Below are 22,007 nucleotides of genomic sequence, written 5' to 3'. Positions count from 1 at the left end.
AGAATATCAGTTCAAGTAATGATAGACATTATGTTAGCTGTTGATCATAGAATGGGGGAGATCACAATTGGACCAAAAAGTTGTTCTACATACAAAAGAAGGTTCTTGGGTTTTGACATTAAGTCGCAATAGTCAGAATTCTGTATAAGTTTGAGAATCAAATCAAAAATGAACATAATGCAAATTCATTCAAAAATGCTAATGTATTTATGAGAGCATCGGAACTAAATTTGTAATAACAAGTCAATATTTCGTTGGACGATCACTTAAATATAAATTATAACAATAATTATAAAATACTAACCCAGATCAATAGTTGAGCCACTGCCAAGTTTCCCATTGCACAAGCAAGATGTAAAGGTGTCCTCAAATCTCTTGGGGAAACATGAGAATTCACCTGTTCGGTATTGGCTTGTGCCAAAACATGGATGATTGATTTTATGTTAGCACTACAAACGACATCTACGAGCTGTTGGCCCAGGGGCATTGTATTGCTAGGTGGAGGTAAGAAGTCTTTACTCTCATATTTCCATCTAATCCACTGTTCTTTCTCTTCCCGGCTGGAATTAGGACTCGGTTTCAACCTCCCTTGAATATTGCACTCCCACACTGAATTTGCTAGTGTGTTTCCTATAGCTAACATTACACTAAGATGGCCAGGTCTGAAAAAAATTTGAAAATATTACTTGTGCTCAATATTGAGATATCCCGAAAATAAAAAGTTTTTTAAATTTATATACAATTCGTTTTGATAATCTTTTCATTCTGGAATAAAATGTATGAATTTTTTGGAGCAGAGTATTTTATGAATAGTTATAAAAAGTGGGTTTAGACTAATCATGAAATATACTTACGGCCACTTGTCCAAATCAAGTGAACGGACCCTGGATATATGGGACCCTAAATTTCTATGGACTCCGGAACATTCTATACACATCAGGACTCCCAAATTTAAACTTGCCCAATCTGGATCTGTAAATAAATATGATGATGAATTAAACGAATCATTCATAGAAAAACTTCTATTAGTCGGTTATCTCCATCAAATTCTAAAAATTTTTGTTGAAAAAACTTACTTGGAGCATCACAGTCAACACAACATCCATTTCCAGGTACCCTAGTTCGTATTGACAATATCGTAGCAGCTTCCACGCTACTGGTTAGCTTTTTAACCTGCGAAGATTCGCTCAGTTGCAAGGAATTCAAGATCTGCTGCTCAATGGCAGCAACCCACTCGTCTCTCTCTTCAGAACTTGCAGCTTCAAAGTGCCACTGTTTGTTATCCAGCGAAACTATGTAGAACTCATAGCCATCTGGATCTGTAAATATTATATCAATAAAAAAAAGAAACTTTACCAGTGACATTAATGAATTGAATAAGTAGATCCGGACACATACCATCATATTCTGAATTTTTAACTCCACTACTCTTCATTCTTCGGTGCCTCTTCTTAACATTTGGCGTTTCCGTTTTCAAACCATCCCCATTCAAGAAAGTACTGCTGTTTGACAGTACCATACCTTCATCTCCACTTGCTTGGGAGTATTTCGAACTAGGATCTTTCATCACGTCTAAAGCACTAAGTAAGCCTCTTTCTGTTACACCTTTATCTTTAGCTGCAAGAGAAAATAAATTTAGAAATAAAAAACACCATATCTCAATTGATTACTATTTTCATTGGAGCAGTCTTTGTAATAAATAAAAAAGTAACTTCGATTTTTTAATCAATTGTTTATAAAATATTTTTTGAGTTGACAGTGTTCGTGAATACATCACGGAGAAGTAAAAGTGAATTACAGGTAGTAGAGATGAAGTTTTTGAGATGAGTGAAGGGACTGACAAGATTGGACTGAAAGAGAAATGAAGAGACAAGGAATGACTTCGGTTAGAATCGTTGGAGCAGTTCGTAGGAGAGACCAGTGAAACAAATATGGTAGGCAAAAAAGGGTGCAAATCCGAGAGGAGGGAGACCACAACAAAAATTTTGTTGCTGATAATAATAAGTTGTTCTTCCTATTTTTTATTCAAGTCATGATTTAAAAACATTAAAATACACTTACCACCAATCGATAATCCACCAATGCCTTCGTTTATACCGTTACTTCCATTGGCCCCTATAACTGTTATGATAGATCTGGAGCCCCTAGGTTTCTGTCCAGGAACCTTAACGGTCACATATTGCAAAGAAATTTCTTTGCTGTGAACATCATCCATGTAGTCATGAAGACTAGGATGATACGTCAATCTACCATCATCACATAATGTTACATACTTCTTTTTCCAATCTTTATTTAAGGGTTTGCTACTTTTCTTATACAAGTATCCCTGTTTCAATGGTATGGCTCTACCGCTACCGAAATCCCCTCCATTCTTCAATTTCTCATCCCCTTTCTTCGATGTTGTGAACAGATTAGATCTTCGTCGACTTTTTCTTGAAGTTGTAGGGGTTGAGTTCGGTGTAGGTAGATCTGCAAAAGAAAAGGAGATGTTAGGTTTTCTTTTTGAGTGGTTCTCAATCTGATCAGAAATAGAAATAAGGACCCTGTATATTTACCTTTTGAGTCTTTTGTATTGTTCTGTGAGTTCTGTACATTATCCAGTGTGTGGGATGGTGCGAATTTAGTTACGTTATTATTCTCAGCTGGTACAGTTTGTACCACGAGTCCTTGAGAGGAGCCATGGCTTCCAAGGGTTGAGGATGATGAATTCCACTTTTCTTCGTACGATCTGAATATCGGATCTTTTTCAGTTTGTCTGTACAAATGATGAGTGGACGATGAAAGATTGTGCGGTTGACGATTTCCGAGCGTAAGAATATTAGCAGAATCCTAAAACAAATATTGAAATACAAAAATCTTATAAGTTGCAAACATTTAGGTTATGTTAGGTTAGGTAAGGAATATAGTGTATAAGCACGAAAATAATATGATATTCTAAATTATTTCGACTTCTTAAACACTCACCTTATGACCTAAAGCGTAATTATGACTAGGCGACATGTTACTCGTAGGTGATTGTCCTATTCCATTAGTTGATTGTGTGGTGATGGGTCCAAAATGCCTCTGGTGAAAATGATTGTTAGGCGTCGATGGTCGCGAATTGGTAGGAGTCAAACAGGAGGTCGAAGACGACAGCCGCTGTTGTACAATTTTCTGGCATGCTGTAAAAAAAATAAATATTATGATAGAGATAAGGTATAAAGAAGTAAGCGGTCTTTAAATTTTATAATTGAATTTCTATTAAGACAATCATGACGTTTTCTATGATGTAAATGTAAATTTTATCCGTATTTTTCGAACCACAGATAACCTGGTAGTTTTGTTGAACGACAATTTCAAATTTTGAATTCGAAAATATTCAAAAATAGAACTGTCAGTCGTTATTGATTGGTTGTTGATCAAATCTTAAACTTTCTTTGTTAAATTACCAAAAATTGAATATTCACAATTTGGGGATAAAATCAGGTACGAGTAACCGCGCAATTGTTAACACTGATGATTTTTTAATCGGAATATTCGTAAGTTCAACAACTGTTGTGCTTTAATATTCTGAATAATACAGTTTATATACATTTTTTGTAATCCTCTAATGAAGTAAAACTGAAAATTGGTCTTATACAGGGTGTTTCACCGCGATGGCCTATTAGACGTTTATGGAAAATTAATCATAATTTTGTGCTGAAAATTTGCATGTTGAGGTTTGAGACAATGATCTTTCTCCCTAAAATATTTTCAGATCTCTACAACTTTCAGTTATGCTGGAAACAGACTACCACTTTCTTATTTCAAATGGCAGACCCAGTATATTATTGCATCATTAGATAGATTTTTTATGACAATTTCATGAATATGCCATACCTTAGGTAAAAACTCAATGGGATTTTTATGAAGAAAAAAGGTGGAGATGAGAACTGTATTTTTTTGAATATTTCTGCAGAATATTTTTTTTTTTCGAAAAAACCTTTTTCATTTTCTGCAAATACATAGTACTAGGTATAAGACTGTTTGCGATTTGGATCAAAAATGGATAGAATGTTTATCAGAGAATCATGAATTTGGACAACTCAAATTCATCAAAACAAACGAAGCATCATTCCTAATACAACTGATATTTAAATTTGCTGAATTGGTTATGAACACCTATCAATCTAAGAAACTGTTATCACTTAATTAATTCGCAGAATTTGCTGATATGTGAATTTTGTCAGCTTTATTAAAAATTGTCGACAACGGACACCCTGCACATTTTTTGAAGTTTATTTTTCAGTTAATGCTCGAAATCTATTCATATTGCGTCTTGAAATTGAATTCATTTTTGGCAGCGAATCAAAAATTCAATAAATCAGCTGATAAACTTACATCTCTTCGTCCTCCTGAAGCTGCTCTGACATTTTTTTTTGAATTGGTTTAATTCTTGACCTAAACTCGTCAACATTCTTCTTTCACGTCGATAAAATTAAAAAAAAAAACAAATATTTAAGAAAACACCAAAACACGTAGGTCTCCGACACAAACACGAACAGGTGACTTATGTTTATGAACGACCGTTATTTTTGGCAGACAACTTTTCGACTATCCAGCGCAACAGTCCGTTAAATACTGTCAAAATGCAATACCTTTTCAGAAAAGGTGCACTTCCTTGTACCTAGTATTTTATAAATGCCATAACATTACATTCTGTGTGACAAATGTGACTCAGATAAGGGATTCAAAAGAAGATAACGTTCGACGCCAAACAGAAAATCGCCAATCTTGATATAATTCATTGAAATTCCATTTAATTTGTTTGTTACCTTCAAAATATTTACAATAAACTGAAAGAATCTGAAGTAATCAAAATTCTTCTACTGCTTGAAAACGTTGACTTATCAAAAATCCATGTATCATTTTACCGCTCATCGATCAAAACAATGGATATCATCGTACATTACACTCGGAAAACAATTCTCTAAATAATTAATTCTATCATTTTTATGCAATAACCACGAATAATTTATTTGAAGAAACATGGGCTGAATATTTTGAAGGTATTGAACGAAATATTTCCCAAACAAAAACAAAAAATATATAAATATGTATTTAGCGGATTATTGATAAATTTATTCTTATCTTACTAGTTTTGAAATGCACTTCAGAATAGCTTTTAATAACGAAAAAGCATAAAATATGAAATGCTTGTTGAATCACTTAAAATAATAACTTTCCCTCAAGTAAAATATTTCAAACGTAAATATGTAACTAGACTCTACCGTTGAAAGTTGGAAAATTAAGATAAATGCGCCGACGAACAAATAATTGCCAGCGATAGGTATAAGCAAAATTGTTTAAATTTCGTAATGAGTCTGGGTTATAACTTTGATGATAATTGGCGACAGAGAATATTGATGTTACTCATTCGAATATTGAATGATAATGAATTCATATTGAATTCCACAAACAAAATACTTTTTTGAAACTATATACTGAAAAAACTAACTTTTACTAAATATCTTGTCTAATATCAAAACAATCGTTCGTAATATCGGATTCCACAAAAAAACCCTATTTTCTGGACTTGTTACGTAAATTACTATTTTGAAACTCTATACTGAAAAAAGTAACTTCTATTCAATATCTTCTATAACATTAAAAAAAAATGTTTTTGTGGTGAAAATATTTTCAATTCAATTATTTAACTGTCGAACTATAACCATTGATGAAGTTTTCGAGCTTAGAGGATTAACACTGCAGCAGTTCCGTGTAAATGTCATGCAAAAAGGTATAATGGTTTCCAAGGAAGGCTCTGGGCTAGAAAATGACGGTTATTTTATGAATTTCAGTTATACACATTCGAAAATATGAACTGTGAAGTGTGAACATTTCAGAGGGAGTTGAAATCTTATTTTTTTCGAATATTCCAATGGTTCTTTATTTTTGGTATAATTGGACCAAAATATGTTGATAAAGTTTCCAGAAATGAATATTTTGCATTCAATCTGCCGAGCACTACCTCCAAAAATTCATTTTTATTTATTTTGTTATTATTATTTTGTATTGATTATTTTATTTTGAGGATATGAACTGGGCTAATTTGTATATGATTTATTATTGCGTCATTTATATTTTTCAATATTATAGGCTTATTTTTCTTTACCCAAGTGCAAGATTATTCTATTTTGACAAAACGGAAGTTTTTTTGTTGATGAAATAAAAGTATCTCAAACAAAATGTTATGATTATGATAATGAAACGGTTATTTAATCACTATATTTTCAGCCCTTGATTTTATGGATAAAGTTCTCGAGTTTCTGGCATTAGTGCCTTCAAGGGCGGATTTACGGGGGGAGGGGGGTGGTATAATGTGGGTAATCACTCCTCCCCATGAATATCGAAACCCTGAAAAAAAGTTACGGAACTTGGTGCACATAAAATATATATCATGAAATAATTTCAAATTACTAATTTCCCATATATTACAATCAATGACAACTTCCTAAATACGTTATAAGCAAAAACCTTTCAGCACAAATTAAACTGAAAAAACGGGAAGCCTTATAGCTATTGTAGTTTTCGAAATATCGCTCGATCAGCCAGAAAACGGACCAAGTGAATACGTAATCTGTATTATGTTGCAAAAATGCTTCTATTAGGACGTTCTGGTTTCACCGACGACCTCTCGGATTGCTCTGAATCGTTTGTTTTTGTTTATTACATTCAGATGAAGGAGAATAAATAAATATTCGTCGGACTCTTTGAGGGCTGGATATTTCAGTGCCTGGATAATTGCACACTTCACCTGCCGAATCTTATCGTATAATCCGTATCCGTAAATATTCGGCATCAGCAAGTTGTAGAGAACATTTTTTTTCAGTTTCTTCTCGTACCTCGTACAGTAATTAAGCCTATTTAGATTCGAACGCGCATACGAATAAAATCAGTTGCTACCCCCCCCCCATGAAAAAGAGCTATATCCGCCCTTGAGTGCCTTATTGAAATCGATTTATAGTCTAAACCTTCTGTAATTACCGAGAACAGTTTCAAATGACAATTTTCTAAATTCGATTCTGCAAGACGTATAATTTATTGTTGAAGGAAAACTATTGGCATATTATACTTGGGCTGAAATATTAATTTTACAACATTCACCAGTAAAGCCATCTATTGCTAACAGCCGAAAGTAGATGGCTCAACATAAATAGAAATCACCATAAATAAATCAACACCTTCTTGACTTACCGTCTTGGAAAACGCGTTCCACGTTCAAACCGTAGGTGGCGCACGTTTCGTAGTAGGAACACCTCTTCAGGTCGTTTGCCAATTTTCTAGCTCGTGAATCATCGATCACACGTGGGTTGTTCTCGCTTATTGCATCTGCAAGGAAAAATTTCAAGGATTAAGACGTAAACAAATAATCAGGGATTCTCAATGAACCAGCCGGTAAGTTTGTTTGGACAACAGAGGGATTGTGTGTTGTTTATTTGACGCGTGGAATTTAGAGCATCATTGAGATTTCCGTCGATTTTTTTCAGCTAACTGTAAATATTTGCTTTATGAGATCGATTCTGTAACACGAAATTAATTAATGTGAAGATTGATCTGTTCTTGTTGGTATTATGTGATATTTTATGTAGGTAACAGGATCCTAAAAAAATTAGGTTAATGTGGGAGGTCTCAACTGCTTTGCACACATATAAATGCTAAATATGTAATCAATTTGGAATTATTCATTTGTATTTGTAATTATTATTATGTTATTTGTATCATGGTTCAATAAGCATTTGTAATGAAAATGAATTAATGATGAAGACTAAGTTCAAATAAATAAAATTTGAAAAAATGATAATATTTTGAATTCGTCCGAAAGGAAAATTTACTGTAAGAAAATTCAATTGATTCCGAATGAAAAACCTCAATTTGCATTTTACTATTTAAAAATATATTCTCCGGAAATTTTCAATAAATTGGAATGATTTTCATGACAATTCTTTCATTATTTCAGAACATTTTTATATGTGAAGTTAACTAAATAGCAGACAACTTATAAATTGAGAGAATATTGATATGAAGTTAATAGGAACAAAGAATCAAGTCTATGATTGTGATGTTAGCTGCACAAAAATAGTATTGAAGTTCATAACAAGAATCGAAGGACACGACAATATATAAAGAACAAAAATCTACATAATCCTTAATTATATAATAAAAAAAAGATTCAATATATAAATACTAAGTGCTGATACTAATTTCAAATTGAAAAATAGAACACTAGTATCTCGAACTCATTGCAAATGGAAATTTAATATATTCAATGAAAGAAATTATACCTAACCGCAAAATAAACCTACACTGATCCCCTTTTCCTAATTCTTTTCTAATGTAAAGATACGGTGAGGTTATCTATTATATGGAACGTATAGGTATATCAAGAAATATGAAATGAGACAACAGAAATCCGAAATTATATTCTACTTGATTACTTCTAACACTCACCTTGGGTTCCCACAAGGATCAGTGGTATCTCGGCTGAATTTCTGTAATGTGACATCTTGGTGTAATAGTTGTAGATTGCGTTGAAGGATGATTCGTTTTCCAGGCTGAACACGAAGATAACTGCGTCCACCCACGCGGTAAACTGGAATGAGAAGAAAAAGCATGAAAACAACAATAGTGTCACGTATCCATGTATGTGTTTAGATTCGCATGAAGTCTCTATAGATCGCAGAATGCCTCCAGTGGCATTACGAGACCAGTTTTACCAAAATAGGAATGTCGTGGGCCACATGGTCAGACAACGAAATATACAGGTGTTTGCACTGTTGAAAATCCGAATAGAATTTGGCAATATCTGATCGTTCGATTGAATATTCATGATTGCAGAAATATTGCACCTGTCTGTTTCAACGTGTGAGACGAGAACCTTTGACTGATGAATGGCATAGTTCATTTGCTTCAGTATTGGTATGATGTCAACGATGGAACGAAAATGTCTAAACATTCCTTTTATAGCTTACAAAGAAATATTTTTGTTGAATACTTGTATATTATCATTCATTCTAATTATTATAAGTAGAAATGCTGATAAACATGTGTATAATACCAGGTGGAAATTAAATCGAAAATAACCAAGTCCAAAAATCAGAATATAATATTATCTGAGGAAAAACACAGTACCACTACCATTTGTGATTGATACGAATCAAGTGAATATTGTCCTTCCACGAAATATGTTCTAAGTATTTCTCCTTAATGCTTTTGAGCTGTGAAGTCCAAACATTCGAAAACGTGAAAATTCCCTTTTTATATCACCTGTTAACCCAATAATTAACTGAAATCTAAGTTATTGAACATTGCAAGTTGAATATAACTCTTGATACTTGATAGATAGTAAAAGAAAATATAATTTCTACTGTTGCATGTCTGATGTGATCAAACATTCACTAAAATATGAAAAAAATCAATATGAATACACATAGTGTGATACTAGCTTTAATCTACTCACGATACAATAAGTGCACTAATATGAAATCGACATGAAAACACGATAATATCGATGAACTCATGCACATTACCTCAAATTGACTCTTTATTTATTCATTTAACCATAAATCATTAATGACTTTACTGAACTCTGGCAGGAATGCTCATTTTCCTTGTTGTCTATTTTTGGATGCAATGTCAATATAGCCAGAGAAAATAAATCAACTCAAGGATCACGATTGAATATTTGATGTTCATGGAAAATGTCACCATAGACCACTATAATAATTTATGATCCGAGAATTCTTCTTCTTCTCCTCCAACCACGAAGATAGAAACAAAATATAGGAAGAATCAGGAGAACTCAGAATCAAATATTTAATTCGATCTAAAATATCAATTTGGTTTGCAGAAAAAGTTGTTATATATATAGTAATATTAGATGTTCATGGAAAATGGTGAAATGTCACCATAGAATAGTATAATAATGTATGATCAGCGACCTATGTGAATTAAAAGAAGGCGGTCATACATTTCTTCGCATAACTTAAATCAATCTCTTTCACTTAGATAAATACTTCTTTCGTTTCTATGAAAAGCTCACTCGAGCGAATAGACTTGATAATATTAATTCTTCTTTCAATGTATGTATGCTGTCTATGAGAAATAGCTTGGTAAAAGCTGTTCTGTGCTTCTTAGATCACATTAATATCGACGGTACTCTATTCTGTGATCATTCAATCCTTTGGTTCAGCGTTGTCAAATCTCCTTGATACATTTGATCTACTCTATCCATAGAAAATTATTATTTTCACAGAATACAGAAACAGAAGTGTCAATTTTATGTGATTATATGCACATTCTGTTCGTTTTATTCAATTACAAAAACAAATATTGGAGTTGTTATGTTCCAAAGTACACCATTCAGTATGAACAACAAGGGAGATGAACCAAAAATCCAATTTCCCCGGCAAATACAAGCTAATCTAATCCTGGCAACACGAAATTATCCATAACTCAGGCATTCGAACAACAACAAACAAACAACTCCAGACGAAATTAATCACCCGATTTATCGCGCTAAATTGGGAAATCGAGCTGAAGAGCAATAAAGCGAAATTATAGGCACACTTACCGAATCCAGGGGAGCGATATCAACAGATAAATCTGGCGAGATATCAACGATTTATTTACAGCGGGAACGTCAGAAATTGCAGGAAAAACAGGAGGGCTGCGCGATTGACGCAGCGAGGACTCTTCCAGGACTGCCTGGACGAGACGGAATAAGGAGCTGAACCCTTCGGAAATACGTGCCCGTAAAAGGGCGAAAGGGCCTTAGAAGTGGGGTACGGAATTTCTTTTTTTGCGTGGATGGACGCAGCACCGTAATGGGGTATTTTAGGTTGTATAACTTGGCAGGCGAATGCTTGCCTCGCTATCCACTAAATCTCCCCGATTCAGCATGTAGTGATTAATTCCGAAAACTCTATTTTTTGAATGAATTATGTAATGATTGAGTACACAAAATTTGTTTGTTCCCCTTTTTCGTTTCGTTGTTTATTATTCAAAATTAGTGCAAACGGTTCATGAGAAGATTGGAGAAAAACATTGACTTGGTGTCTGGAGCTTTTGAGCGCTCGTTTATTCATGTGCTTTTTGTGCTGTTGGAGACAAAAGAACTATATATTAACTAAAGTATGGAATGATATAACACATAGTGAGATTTTTATCACGACTTTAAGCGTTCGCATAAATATGAGAAAATTTATTGGTCCTATTGTTGCCATCAATTCACATTGTTGCCTATGTGTCATATTGTTTTCAATTGATATTTTACGTGTCTGTTTCCTTTTTTCAGAATTGGTTAGATTTGGTAACTCGAATGATATAACAGTATGCAATTCGATGCAATTTTTACAGTTATTCAAAGCGTGAGAATATTTTAATAACCAATTATATTATATTACTGGTAAAACTTGAAAAAATCCACAGTTTGACAACGTTTCATTGTGTCATTTTACTGCTAAGATAAATATAGCTACTATAAGGGATATTATGATTTACTTTCACTAAATGAGGGGATCTGTTGATTGGTTCTTATGAAATTCGGCATGAACATTCTACTCATAAATATACACATATAAACTGAATTTTAACCTAGTTGGGCTTGATTTTATCATAGAGTAATAAACATAGATAGAGTGAGTATACGCAATTCTTATGTCCCCAACATGGTTAGAATATGTTGTCGGATTGTGATATATTTTCAAATCCACAATTTTACTATATCGTGATGAATGCATAGAATATTGAATGAAATATATTTATTTGATTAATTTCCGATTAAATATGCAAATTTGAATATTTGGAATCCGATATTTTTCCTGATTATCGAATTTATAATAAGCACAATATTTATTATTTTCTGTATTTACCTGCTGAAATCCGAGGTTTGACAACTTTTGCTCTCCTAGTGTCATCGGTTGTTTCACGTTGTTTGGCGCCCTTGAAGTTTGTTTTCTGAATTTCTGATAAATTTAAGTATTCATCTCAATACATTTTGAGTTAATATGAAACGTTGATTCACTATGGGACATAATAAGTGCATTCTTTGTAGAGAAACTCGCGAATTGAGTGATATATCGCATCACTGATATGTTTTCATTTCCGCGCGCTTCATGTCAAATTTGATAGTTTATGTTGGGGACAAAATTTGCTTGCTGAAAATGACATATGCTCCCTCTATCTATGTTTATCACTTTCATTAATTTTTTTGTCAAATTCGTCCATAATTAGAAAAACTCAGAAATAAAAATTCCATATGCTCCCTCTATCTATGTTTATCACTTTCATTAATTTTTTTGTCAAATTCGTCCATAATTAGAAAAACTCAGAAATAAAAATTTCACAAATTTCAGAGAACTGTGCGACTTCAAATACACGCTGTAGATTCCGAAAAATTCACTCTACAAATTTTCCGGATGCTGAAAACCCGGTCCTGCCCCTGTCGAAGAGCTCCGCAAGGAAAGTAATCCAGTTATTGCAGAACTTCAACTTCAACGAAACCCAGGACGAAGGAATCGGTCAGGTCGTCCTGGGAAGGGCATTATCATAAAGCGGCTAAGGACGGCACTTTATGATTAATGTGGGACAGGACTTACTTAGAAAAACATGGCGAGGACGAGTTCCTAATTTATTTCGGGAACCAGGTAGGAAAAGCGAAAGTATTAAGTGAGATCGTAAAGTTAACAGTTAATGTGGTGGTGTTCCTAAATTTTATACGTGGAAGAGATAATGTTTTTGGGCGGAAAAACGGAAGGCGTAAGAGAAATTCCAACACATGAAAATGTTTCCGTAAAACTTCATTAACATTAAAGTATTCAAATAATGAAGATGTCTAGAAATTTTGGCTTGACTACTCCTTCTTGGAACTGAGGACTTTTGAAGAGACCAGCCTTTTTGGATATTAATGAATTTCACTTTGATTTTCGTATCTTTTTCTCTTTTTTTAAGTCACTCAGTTCCATGCAAATACGAATATTTCATTATACATCACCTCAGTCCCGTGCTGGCGCATGTTGGGGACAACATTTGCTCACTGAAAATGATATTTGCTTCCTTTATCTATGTTTATCAAGGGCGGATTTACGAGAATATCGAAACCCTGAAAATAAGTTACGGAACTTGGTGCACATAAAATATATCATGCAATAATTTCAAATTACTAATTTCCCAAATATTACAATCAATGACAACTTCCTAAATACGTTATAAGCAAAAACCTCTCAGCACAAATTAAAATGAAAAAACGGGAAGCCTATAGCTTTTGTAGTTTTCGAAATATCGCTCGATCAGCCAGAAAACGGACTAAGTGAATACGTAATCTGTATTTTGTTGCAAAAATGCTTCTATTAGGACGTTTTGGTTTTACCGACGACCTCTCGGATTGCTCTGAATCGTTTGTTTTTGTTTATTACATCCAGATGAAGGAGAATAAATAAATATTCGTCGGACTCTTTGAGGGCTGGATATTTCAGTGCCACAGATGGATAATTACACACACTTGCCGAATCTTATCGTATAATCCGTATAAATGTTCGGCATCAGCAAGTTGTAGAGAACTTTTTTTTTCAGTTTCTTCTCGTACAGTAATTAAGCCTATTTAGATTCGAACGCGCATACGAATAAAATCAGTTGCTACCACCCCCCACCCCCCCATGAAAAAGAGCTATATCCGCCCTTGATGTTTATTACAATAATATAATAATAATCAATATGAACATAGATAAAGGGAGCCAATATCATTTTCAATGAGCAAATTTTGTCCCCAACATGAACTATCAAATTTGACATGAAGCTCGCGGAAATAAAAACATATCATTGATAAGATATTTCACTCAATTCGCGAGTTTCTCCACAAAGAACGCACTCATTCTGTCCCATAGTGAATTAATGTTTCATATTACCTCATTAGCATATCTATTCGGGAATCAAATAAATATATTTTGTTCAATTTAATATACATTCATAACGATATAGTATTATTGTGGATTTGAAAATATATCACAAACCGACAATGTGATCTAACCATGTTGGGGACATGTAAAAATTGCGTATACTCCCTCTATCTATGTTCATTATTCTATGGTGCCAAGATTCAATTGACGGGTGTCAAAATTTCGGAACACAGAATTAAGTTTGGATCATGAGAATGAGAAAATATAAACATAATCATTAACAAAATTACTTGGAAACATAAAAATGTGTTCCTCAGTTTTAGTCGAGATGAAAATATTAATTGTAATACACCTGAGCATTAGTATTTACTAAAGCTGATTTTGCAAAAATTTGATATAAAAGTAATTCTTGGTATTTTAAAAATTATGAGAAATTTATTTCATTCGAATTGAAAAAAAAATGGTAGGATCTAGAAGAAAACTGCATATCAGAAAATAATTGTCTGAATAATAAATTTGATTTATATTTAGCGCTTCATTGATCAATTCCCAGTATTTTTTGACACAAAAGTAAATTCCGCAAATTCTAATGCTCAAATTAAAATCACCCAAACCCATAGAGGCAACAGGATAATCAAACTAATTTGAGAGTAAGTAAACCAAAGGGAAGCTTGTTTCAACCAAGTCAACTCCTGACGTACACTCTATGATCTGTCACGTACTAATAGTCTAAAATCACCAGTGTCCGACCGAACAATGATGTCCACAAGACTAATTAAACGATTCATATCAGTAACACAGGCTTCCAGAACTGGAAATGTTCCACCAGATCACGGATCACTGGTACAGGAAACCGAGATGAAGAAAACTGAACAACCTGCCGCTTCTACTGAAACAGGAACTGAAAGTCACCAGGAATATTTCAGGAGGGAGCAGCAGAAGAGGATGGATATTCTGCGAGGAAACCTACAAGATGAAATAGACTTTCACCAGGATCAAATTAAGAAGCATCAGGAAGCTGTTGATTATTACAAGAAGGAATTTGATGGGATTAAGCCTCCCCAATGATTTCTGAAGCATATTTCAAAGTATGAAGGGAAACGAGTGGAGAAATGTTTAATTAAAATCCAGCATTGATTAAAGGGAAATTTTTAGGAGGAAACTAGGTCAAAATTTGCGCCTGAGTTAATTCAGTCTACACTTCATTCTGTTATGGTAATCTTCATATTAAAATATGGAAAATATTGAGGTTCTGTAATGAGTTATTTCTAATTTTCCTTTTGTTCAATTTCCATTATTTTTTTGAATTTCAAAATTGCAAAAATACAAATTGAAAAACATTTCAAGAAAAAAGTGAGAGATATAATATAACTACTACAAATATTTTTTGTTCAGCTGAAAAATACAGGCGAAAGAAAAATAACATAATTTCATGAACTGATTATCATCTACTGACAATCATTTATTATTGAGTGCTTGTGGTTATTGATAATTCCAGAAAATTTTATAATTGCAAATAGCAATAGCAAGGAGAAGAAATTTGAAATTTGGTGTGTAGGTTCGGATCTTGAATGCATCCGATGAGTGTCTTAATTTGCAAATTACGACTAGAGGTTCCGTAAGTATGTCCATAGAAAATTGTGTTCGTTTATTTCAAAACAACAAATAAGATCGAGAAAACTGCATTTGGATGTGAAATAACAATTTAAAGTCCAGTGCATAGAGTAATAAACATAGATAGAGGGAGTATACGCAATTTTTACATGTCCCCAACATGGTTAGATTACGTTGTCGGATTGTGATATATTTTCAAATCCACAATTTTACTATATCGAAATGAATGTATATTATACAGGGTGAGTCTTTGACTTGTACATATATTTTAACCGTAGATTCTTGAGGTCAAAAGAAACACTTTTTTCATTTACCATTTTTTCCGATTCGGCTCGGTTAAAAAGATATGGCCATTTTAAGTTTTCATAATGAGCTATGCCGAACCTGGAAATCAGCCCACTGAAGTTTTTCCAAGCATAAATTTATACCATTTGAACTTTGGAAATGGGTTACTATATTAGCAAAACAAGCATAAACTCACTTTTTCCATTCTCTTTGGTGACCGAAGTATTATTTTCAATATAATAAATGAGTTATAGAAATTTCGTGGGAGATGAATATGTTGATTATTTTTCTCTTGATTTCTATTTTATATTCGATAATAATAAAAAATTCAGCTTGCAACCACCCATATTAAATCTGATATTCATATCCAATCATTTATTTTCGCTTTTTCACCTCTTTTCGTAGGTACAAGAGTTAACAATTCATATAACCTTTAATTTTCATAAAGGTAAATAAACATAAATGATAATCATCTGTGGACTTTCCACGTTGCCAAGTTTACAGTCACAAAACACTATAATGACAAAAAACCTACAGAATAATAAGCTAAATCTATGTACATATGAATACTAATCATCTCGCATCTGTAATGTTATGTTTAAAGGTTATGTTATGTTTTGTCAATAAAATTCAAGAAACCCAACAAACGGTTGAAGTTTTGTACATTACTAGAAATTTGGGCTAATTGAGTATATTTTGTTATCTAGAGGTCAGCAAAAAAGTGGTATTCAAACCAGTGTTCAATTTGGATTCTTATTATCATGGAATCAGTGAGAAAAGTTTCAAATTTTTAGGGTAGCAAGAAGTGTAAGAACGCTTGCATTTTGGATTGAATGAACCCAGAATACTTTATCTAAGTACCTACACAATAACTTAGCTCGAAAATGAAAAGGCAGTTTCATGAATGGATTTATGTGGAAGATGGAATCACCTCTGTATCACACAGAGGTAATTTTGTGATGGAAAATTCCGATTTTATCTTGTTAAAAATAACAGTAGTATGAGAAGGAATAAATAATTTCCAGAAGGAAATGAATTTTTTTCCTTTTTCATCCTAGAAGCTTATAAGTTTCATGAATCTTCAATATTCCATTATTGATTAATTATTGATCTTGATTTTTGTATCAAAAATGAAATGGTGGTATTCAATATGAATATCCACTATTGAATATTCTGCTTCTTTCAACTCACTGAAGTTTTTTATTTATTTTCACGTTAAAACAATTTTGGCCCTCTTAAAAGTATGTCAATCAAATGTTCTAGGATGAAATTATCGAATAGCAAATGGATAGAAGTATTCAATCACGTAAAAATTAAATTTTAGGATGTATTGTTATGTATCGATGAAAGCTCAGAAGACTGGAAGAAGATTATAGTAATGTTTGGCAGCAGCAGTTTTTAATGGGATTTCATATCTTGATTGGTGTTATTTTATAAGGAGCCTAGTTTGTGAAAATTCACTTGAAAATGAGTTTCGATCAGAATTATTCAAAATAGAATATTAACTTTAATGAAATATCTTCATATTATAGGGCTGTGCCAAAGCTCAGTAATTTGTTATCATGAAAATATTTGAAATCCATTTCTTCTTAGTGTTCACTAATGCCAATATTCTGTCTGAAAATTTGATACCCAATAGGTAACTCCAAAAAATGCTCTCGAGTACTTTTGATAATAAAGAAGCAATTAGTCTTTCCTTAATATTATCAATGTTATAATCAACATCTTCGAAAATTTTATTTTCCTGAAGATGGTAAAATGGTATTCGGCTAGAAAAAAGGAAGTACAACGTACAAGTAAATTTACTTGTTTGTTATCGAACAGATAAACTGAAAATATTATGAAACTTCCCAACAATTATGTAATCTTTTTTTTTTGTTTTCACATATCAACTACATGTAAAATAAATTTTGAATTCTTGTAAGGTATACCTTTTTTTCAAAAGTACTCAATAAACTGAAGCTTTTGATAAACTTATCGAAAGATTAACAGTGACTTGAAATCATGTATTATTGCCAAATCCACTCTTTTATTATAAATCCAGTGCCCCAGGTATACAACATTCAAAGCAATTTGAAATAAACATTTTTCATTACTGAAACAAAAAAATGCATATCAAAAAACAAGAATTGAAGTACAAACTACCATAATAATAAATTGTCTTTATTTTCATTTAATTTATAAATAACCAGGTTTAACATTTTTTACTCTTAAACTTCTTACGTAGATTCATTTAGCAGATGTATTGTGCGAAATAAAAAACATTCAATATTTAGCCAATAATTATTAAATTAGGCCTGCCATTATTCGAGTTTATTCTCAATGATTCCTGATCTCAGATGTATTCATTATTATAATATCTATAAACCAAGGACAGTAACTACAAACTATGTGTATGCCTTAAAATATCAATAGCTATTGATTCTGAAACATATGGATTGGATCAGTACATGTACCAGATAATAGGATAGGATCTTAGTTAATGGTGAAATCAGTGACTTTTAAATTATTTTTCAGTACATCAATGAGTATGAAGTTTGAATAAGTATTCATTACAGAACTAGTGCTTCACTTATTCAAGTAGTTGAATTTATCAACAGAATCATTGTATTGTAGATTTTTGGTTATTTCAATTAATCAATTTACTTTTCCATTCATTATATGGAAAAATTATCCTTATGAAATCATTAGCACCTCACAGCAAACTGTTTCCGGTTGGATTTAATTTGAAGGGGTTCAAGATTCTCTTTAAATACAGGTCATCTGAAACTTCTCTGTATCTAGTGGGCAATCATCTTCACGAAATAAATCACGAAGGAAAATCGTCGTCCAATTAAATTCATTATGGTGTTTTTCTGAATGATTCGATGAATTATTAGGAGATCTGAAAAAATACAATAATTATTCAATATATTATTTATATTATATAATTTAGTAACTTACTTACGCCGAACTATGTTGTTTCTTATTGAAACATAAAATATTTTCGAATCAAATATCGAATTATTCCACTTGTTTGCCAAACATAACCACACTTCTTCGAGATTTCTCAAATTTTCAGTTTGGCCATGCGCATAGAGTCATCATCTCTGAGGCCATGCGCAATAGTTTAAATCGTTCATAACATACGGTAATCTAGCATATTATGACTTATTTTATTATACAAAATTCGATTTAACATTTCGGATGATACTAATTATTACATTTAATGAAATTCATAATGAAATAAATTTATTAATTCATAAATTTGATGGTTTGTTTAAAAAATTATTCGAGATTCTTCTATGTTGATCGGTCATGCGCATAGAATGATCCGAAAACAATTGAAATTCGAATTTATGGTATCATGATTTCTGTTGCTCTGTTTAATGTAAATGATAAGTATTAAGTGTATTTAGTTTGTTAAGTGATACCTAAGTGCGTTTAACTTGTTAAGTGTTAAGTGTGTTTAGTTTGTTTAGTGTAAGGTGTCTGTTTAGTGTAAAGTGTTTGTTTGTGAAGTGTGTTAAGTGGAAATTAGCAGAATGTATTCTAACCAGGAGATGGTAGATATGTTGGAATGCTATTTCACAAATGGAAAAATAGCGAGAAGAGCTAAAGAAGCTTATGGAAGGCTGTTTCCAAATAGGAGACAGCCAAATGAGAGAACTTTCGTAAGGATTGTTCAAAGATTGCGTGATCATGGAATTGAATTTTCTCAATGGGTGAGCTTATTCAAATCACTTTATTTTCAAACTAAGTCGGCTGGTTTCCTCACTTGTCAATGCAAATTCAGTGTTTCAATCCATGATTTTTGACCTGACAACGTAGCAAATATTCATTTCTGTGAGTCTTTTCTATCAGAGTTGCAATTAGCCAAAGTACCCAATTTTTTGAATTTCACAGATTTTTTTTTTTTTTTGAACACATATTACTCGAAAACGGCTCAATATACGAGAAAATATGAAGAATACTTTTATTTTTCAAATTAGCTAAATATCCTTCAATGAACGTCCTAGTTACTTTTAAGAGTTGGTTTCTTCGAATTTCTGGTATTTTTATAGGATGAAGTGTTCATAATGAAGAAACGGGGAGATGTGGATAAAATTTTGTGTACGGAGAAGATTCATCACATACATGAAAAACTATATCCTGAAATTCATTTTTTTCTATACAACCATTTCCGAGATATAACGGAAAATGACATTTTTTTATCGATTTTCAACAGCCTGTATCTTTTTAACCGGGCCGAATCGGAAAAAATGGTAAATGAAAAAAGGGTTTCTATTGACCTCAGGAATCTTCGGTTGAAATATATGTACAAGTCAAAGACTCACCCTGTATTGAATAAAATATATTTATTTGAGTGATTCCCGATTCAATATGCAAATTTGAATATTTGGAATCCGATATTTTTCCTACTTGTCGAGTTTATAATGAGTAGAATATTTATTATTTTCTCTATCCACCTACTGAAATCCAAGCTTTGGCAACTTTTGCTCTCCTAGTGTCATCGGTTGTTTCACGTCTTTTGGCGCGATTGAAGTTTGTTCTCTGGATTTCTGATATATTTAGGTATTTATTTCAATATATTTTGAGTTAATATGAAACATTGATTCACTATGGGACATAAGAAGTGCGTTATTTGTGAAGAAACTCGCGAATTGAGTGGAATATCGTATCACTTATATGTTTTCAATTCCGCGCGCTTCATGTCAAATTTGATAGTTCATGTTGGGGACAAAATTTGCGTACTGAAAATGACATATGCTCCTTCTATCTGTTTATTACTCTGAGTGAATATCCAATGTTTTCTTGATTATAATTCCTATTCAGTCGAGATTTCGCATGCACATATAGAATTTTTATGTCAAACTTTTTGCGTGTCGATAGCGTTATCAGAACTAGAGAAAATTCAAGAAGAATATCGAAAAACCTAATTTTCAGATCATCAAGTTGAAATTTTTTGTGTATGTAAAGTATATTAAGAATTGAAAATTTCAAGACTCTTGCAAAATTTCGACAATCAGAATCATAAAAAATGCAAGAACAACTACAACTGGTACATGAATGAACGAGCATTCAAAAGCTGTTGATTTCACTTTAGTGTTTTCCTTATTTTTCATTGATGTACTAATAATTGTTCAATCATATGAATTAAACGTATGTGCAAAATATTTCTATAGCATTGAAATGATGGAACAATGAATAAAATCAAGATCATAATGAAAATTGATAACGTATTGAAAATAAATTGAAAATAATCAATGAAATAATTAAATTGAATGAAATATTCAAACGAACGACAACACGAAAACAAACAAAACATAAAAAATACATTAAAGCGATTGCTACAAAATATTTTGGGCGATATGTGCAGAGTGTTCATTAATTAAGTGACAAACTCACGCGTTTCTCCCTTTCAAAACACACGTCTGATTCAAGGAACAGGTCGCAACAACCCCTTCGAGTCTCTAAGCCACCGGAACCCCAACTGAGGAGTCCTGAGGTGCGTGTAGCGCCGGTGAGTACGAAGGCGTCGCGGCGGCGGTGGAATAAACCGAGGCGCCGGCACAGCAATTTCGCCCGCTGCCTATCGTGCATCCGAGGGTTGGGCCAGACGACGCGATCAATCCGATAAGGGGCGATAAGTGGAAATAATATGCGTTTTTTTTTTAATGTAAGATTGAGTTTGTTATTTCCATAATTTTTCAATAACACGAGTGAATGGTTTATTCATATCAGAAACTTGAGAGAATGCTGTTCAGTATAAAGTTAAAGTCAAGAGGATACAATACAAAGCAATGACGTGAAGTTATAGAATATTCGACGAACTAGTATAACCATCACAAAAAAGTAGGAGTGCAAGATACACCCTGTATCTCGAAAAAAAAGTGTTTGTAGGCCCATGACATTTTTCTTGAAATTATTCAAGGATATCTTATTTTCTTTGTACCTCCAATTTAGGAACACCCTGTGTAGGTACAGGTGGAGCCTTCTATGAGAGTTAGATATAAAAACAAATCCATCATGGGATGTATCAGCTTCCGAAACAATTTCTTTTAAAATTTCATCACAATGTTAAGATTAGTTTCGGCCATAGAGTAATAAACATAGATAGAGGAGGTATACGTAATTTCTACATGTCCTTAACATGGTTAGATTACATTGTCGGATTGTGATTTATTTTCAAATCCGCAATTTTACTCTATCATT

At 32.7% G+C, this 22,007-nt stretch overlaps 1 protein-coding gene across 3 annotated transcripts in view; it reads right to left on the bottom strand.

Annotated features, from left to right (window-relative positions):
• LOC123676204 (centaurin-gamma-1A) overlaps positions 1–22,007 on the bottom strand; it is a 53,391-nt gene that overhangs the window by 2,348 nt on the left and 29,036 nt on the right. The window contains exons 1-10 of one of the 3 annotated variants that reach the window (XM_045611956.1): positions 21,201–21,410; positions 8,470–8,611; positions 7,216–7,350; positions 2,965–3,161; positions 2,556–2,829; positions 2,062–2,469; positions 1,399–1,617; positions 1,077–1,319; positions 855–972; positions 305–662 (exon numbers count right to left, since the gene is read on the bottom strand). In XM_045611956.1, coding sequence (XP_045467912.1) covers positions 305–662; positions 855–972; positions 1,077–1,319; positions 1,399–1,617; positions 2,062–2,469; positions 2,556–2,829; positions 2,965–3,161; positions 7,216–7,350; positions 8,470–8,611; positions 21,201–21,395 — 2,289 coding nt within the window. In that variant the 5' untranslated portion in view covers positions 21,396–21,410. Of the gene's footprint in view, positions 1–304; positions 663–854; positions 973–1,076; positions 1,320–1,398; positions 1,618–2,061; positions 2,470–2,555; positions 2,830–2,964; positions 3,162–7,215; positions 7,351–8,469; positions 8,612–9,548; positions 9,660–21,200; positions 21,411–22,007 lie in introns of those variants that run through there. The other 2 variants (XM_045611957.1, XM_045611954.1) reach the window with 2 other exon arrangements.

Source organism: Harmonia axyridis, chromosome 3, assembly GCF_914767665.1.
Source record: "Harmonia axyridis chromosome 3, icHarAxyr1.1, whole genome shotgun sequence".
NCBI lineage: Eukaryota > Metazoa > Arthropoda > Insecta > Coleoptera > Coccinellidae > Harmonia > Harmonia axyridis.
Note: the sequence above shows the minus strand (reverse complement) of the source record. Positions and strands in the feature narration are given on the sequence as shown.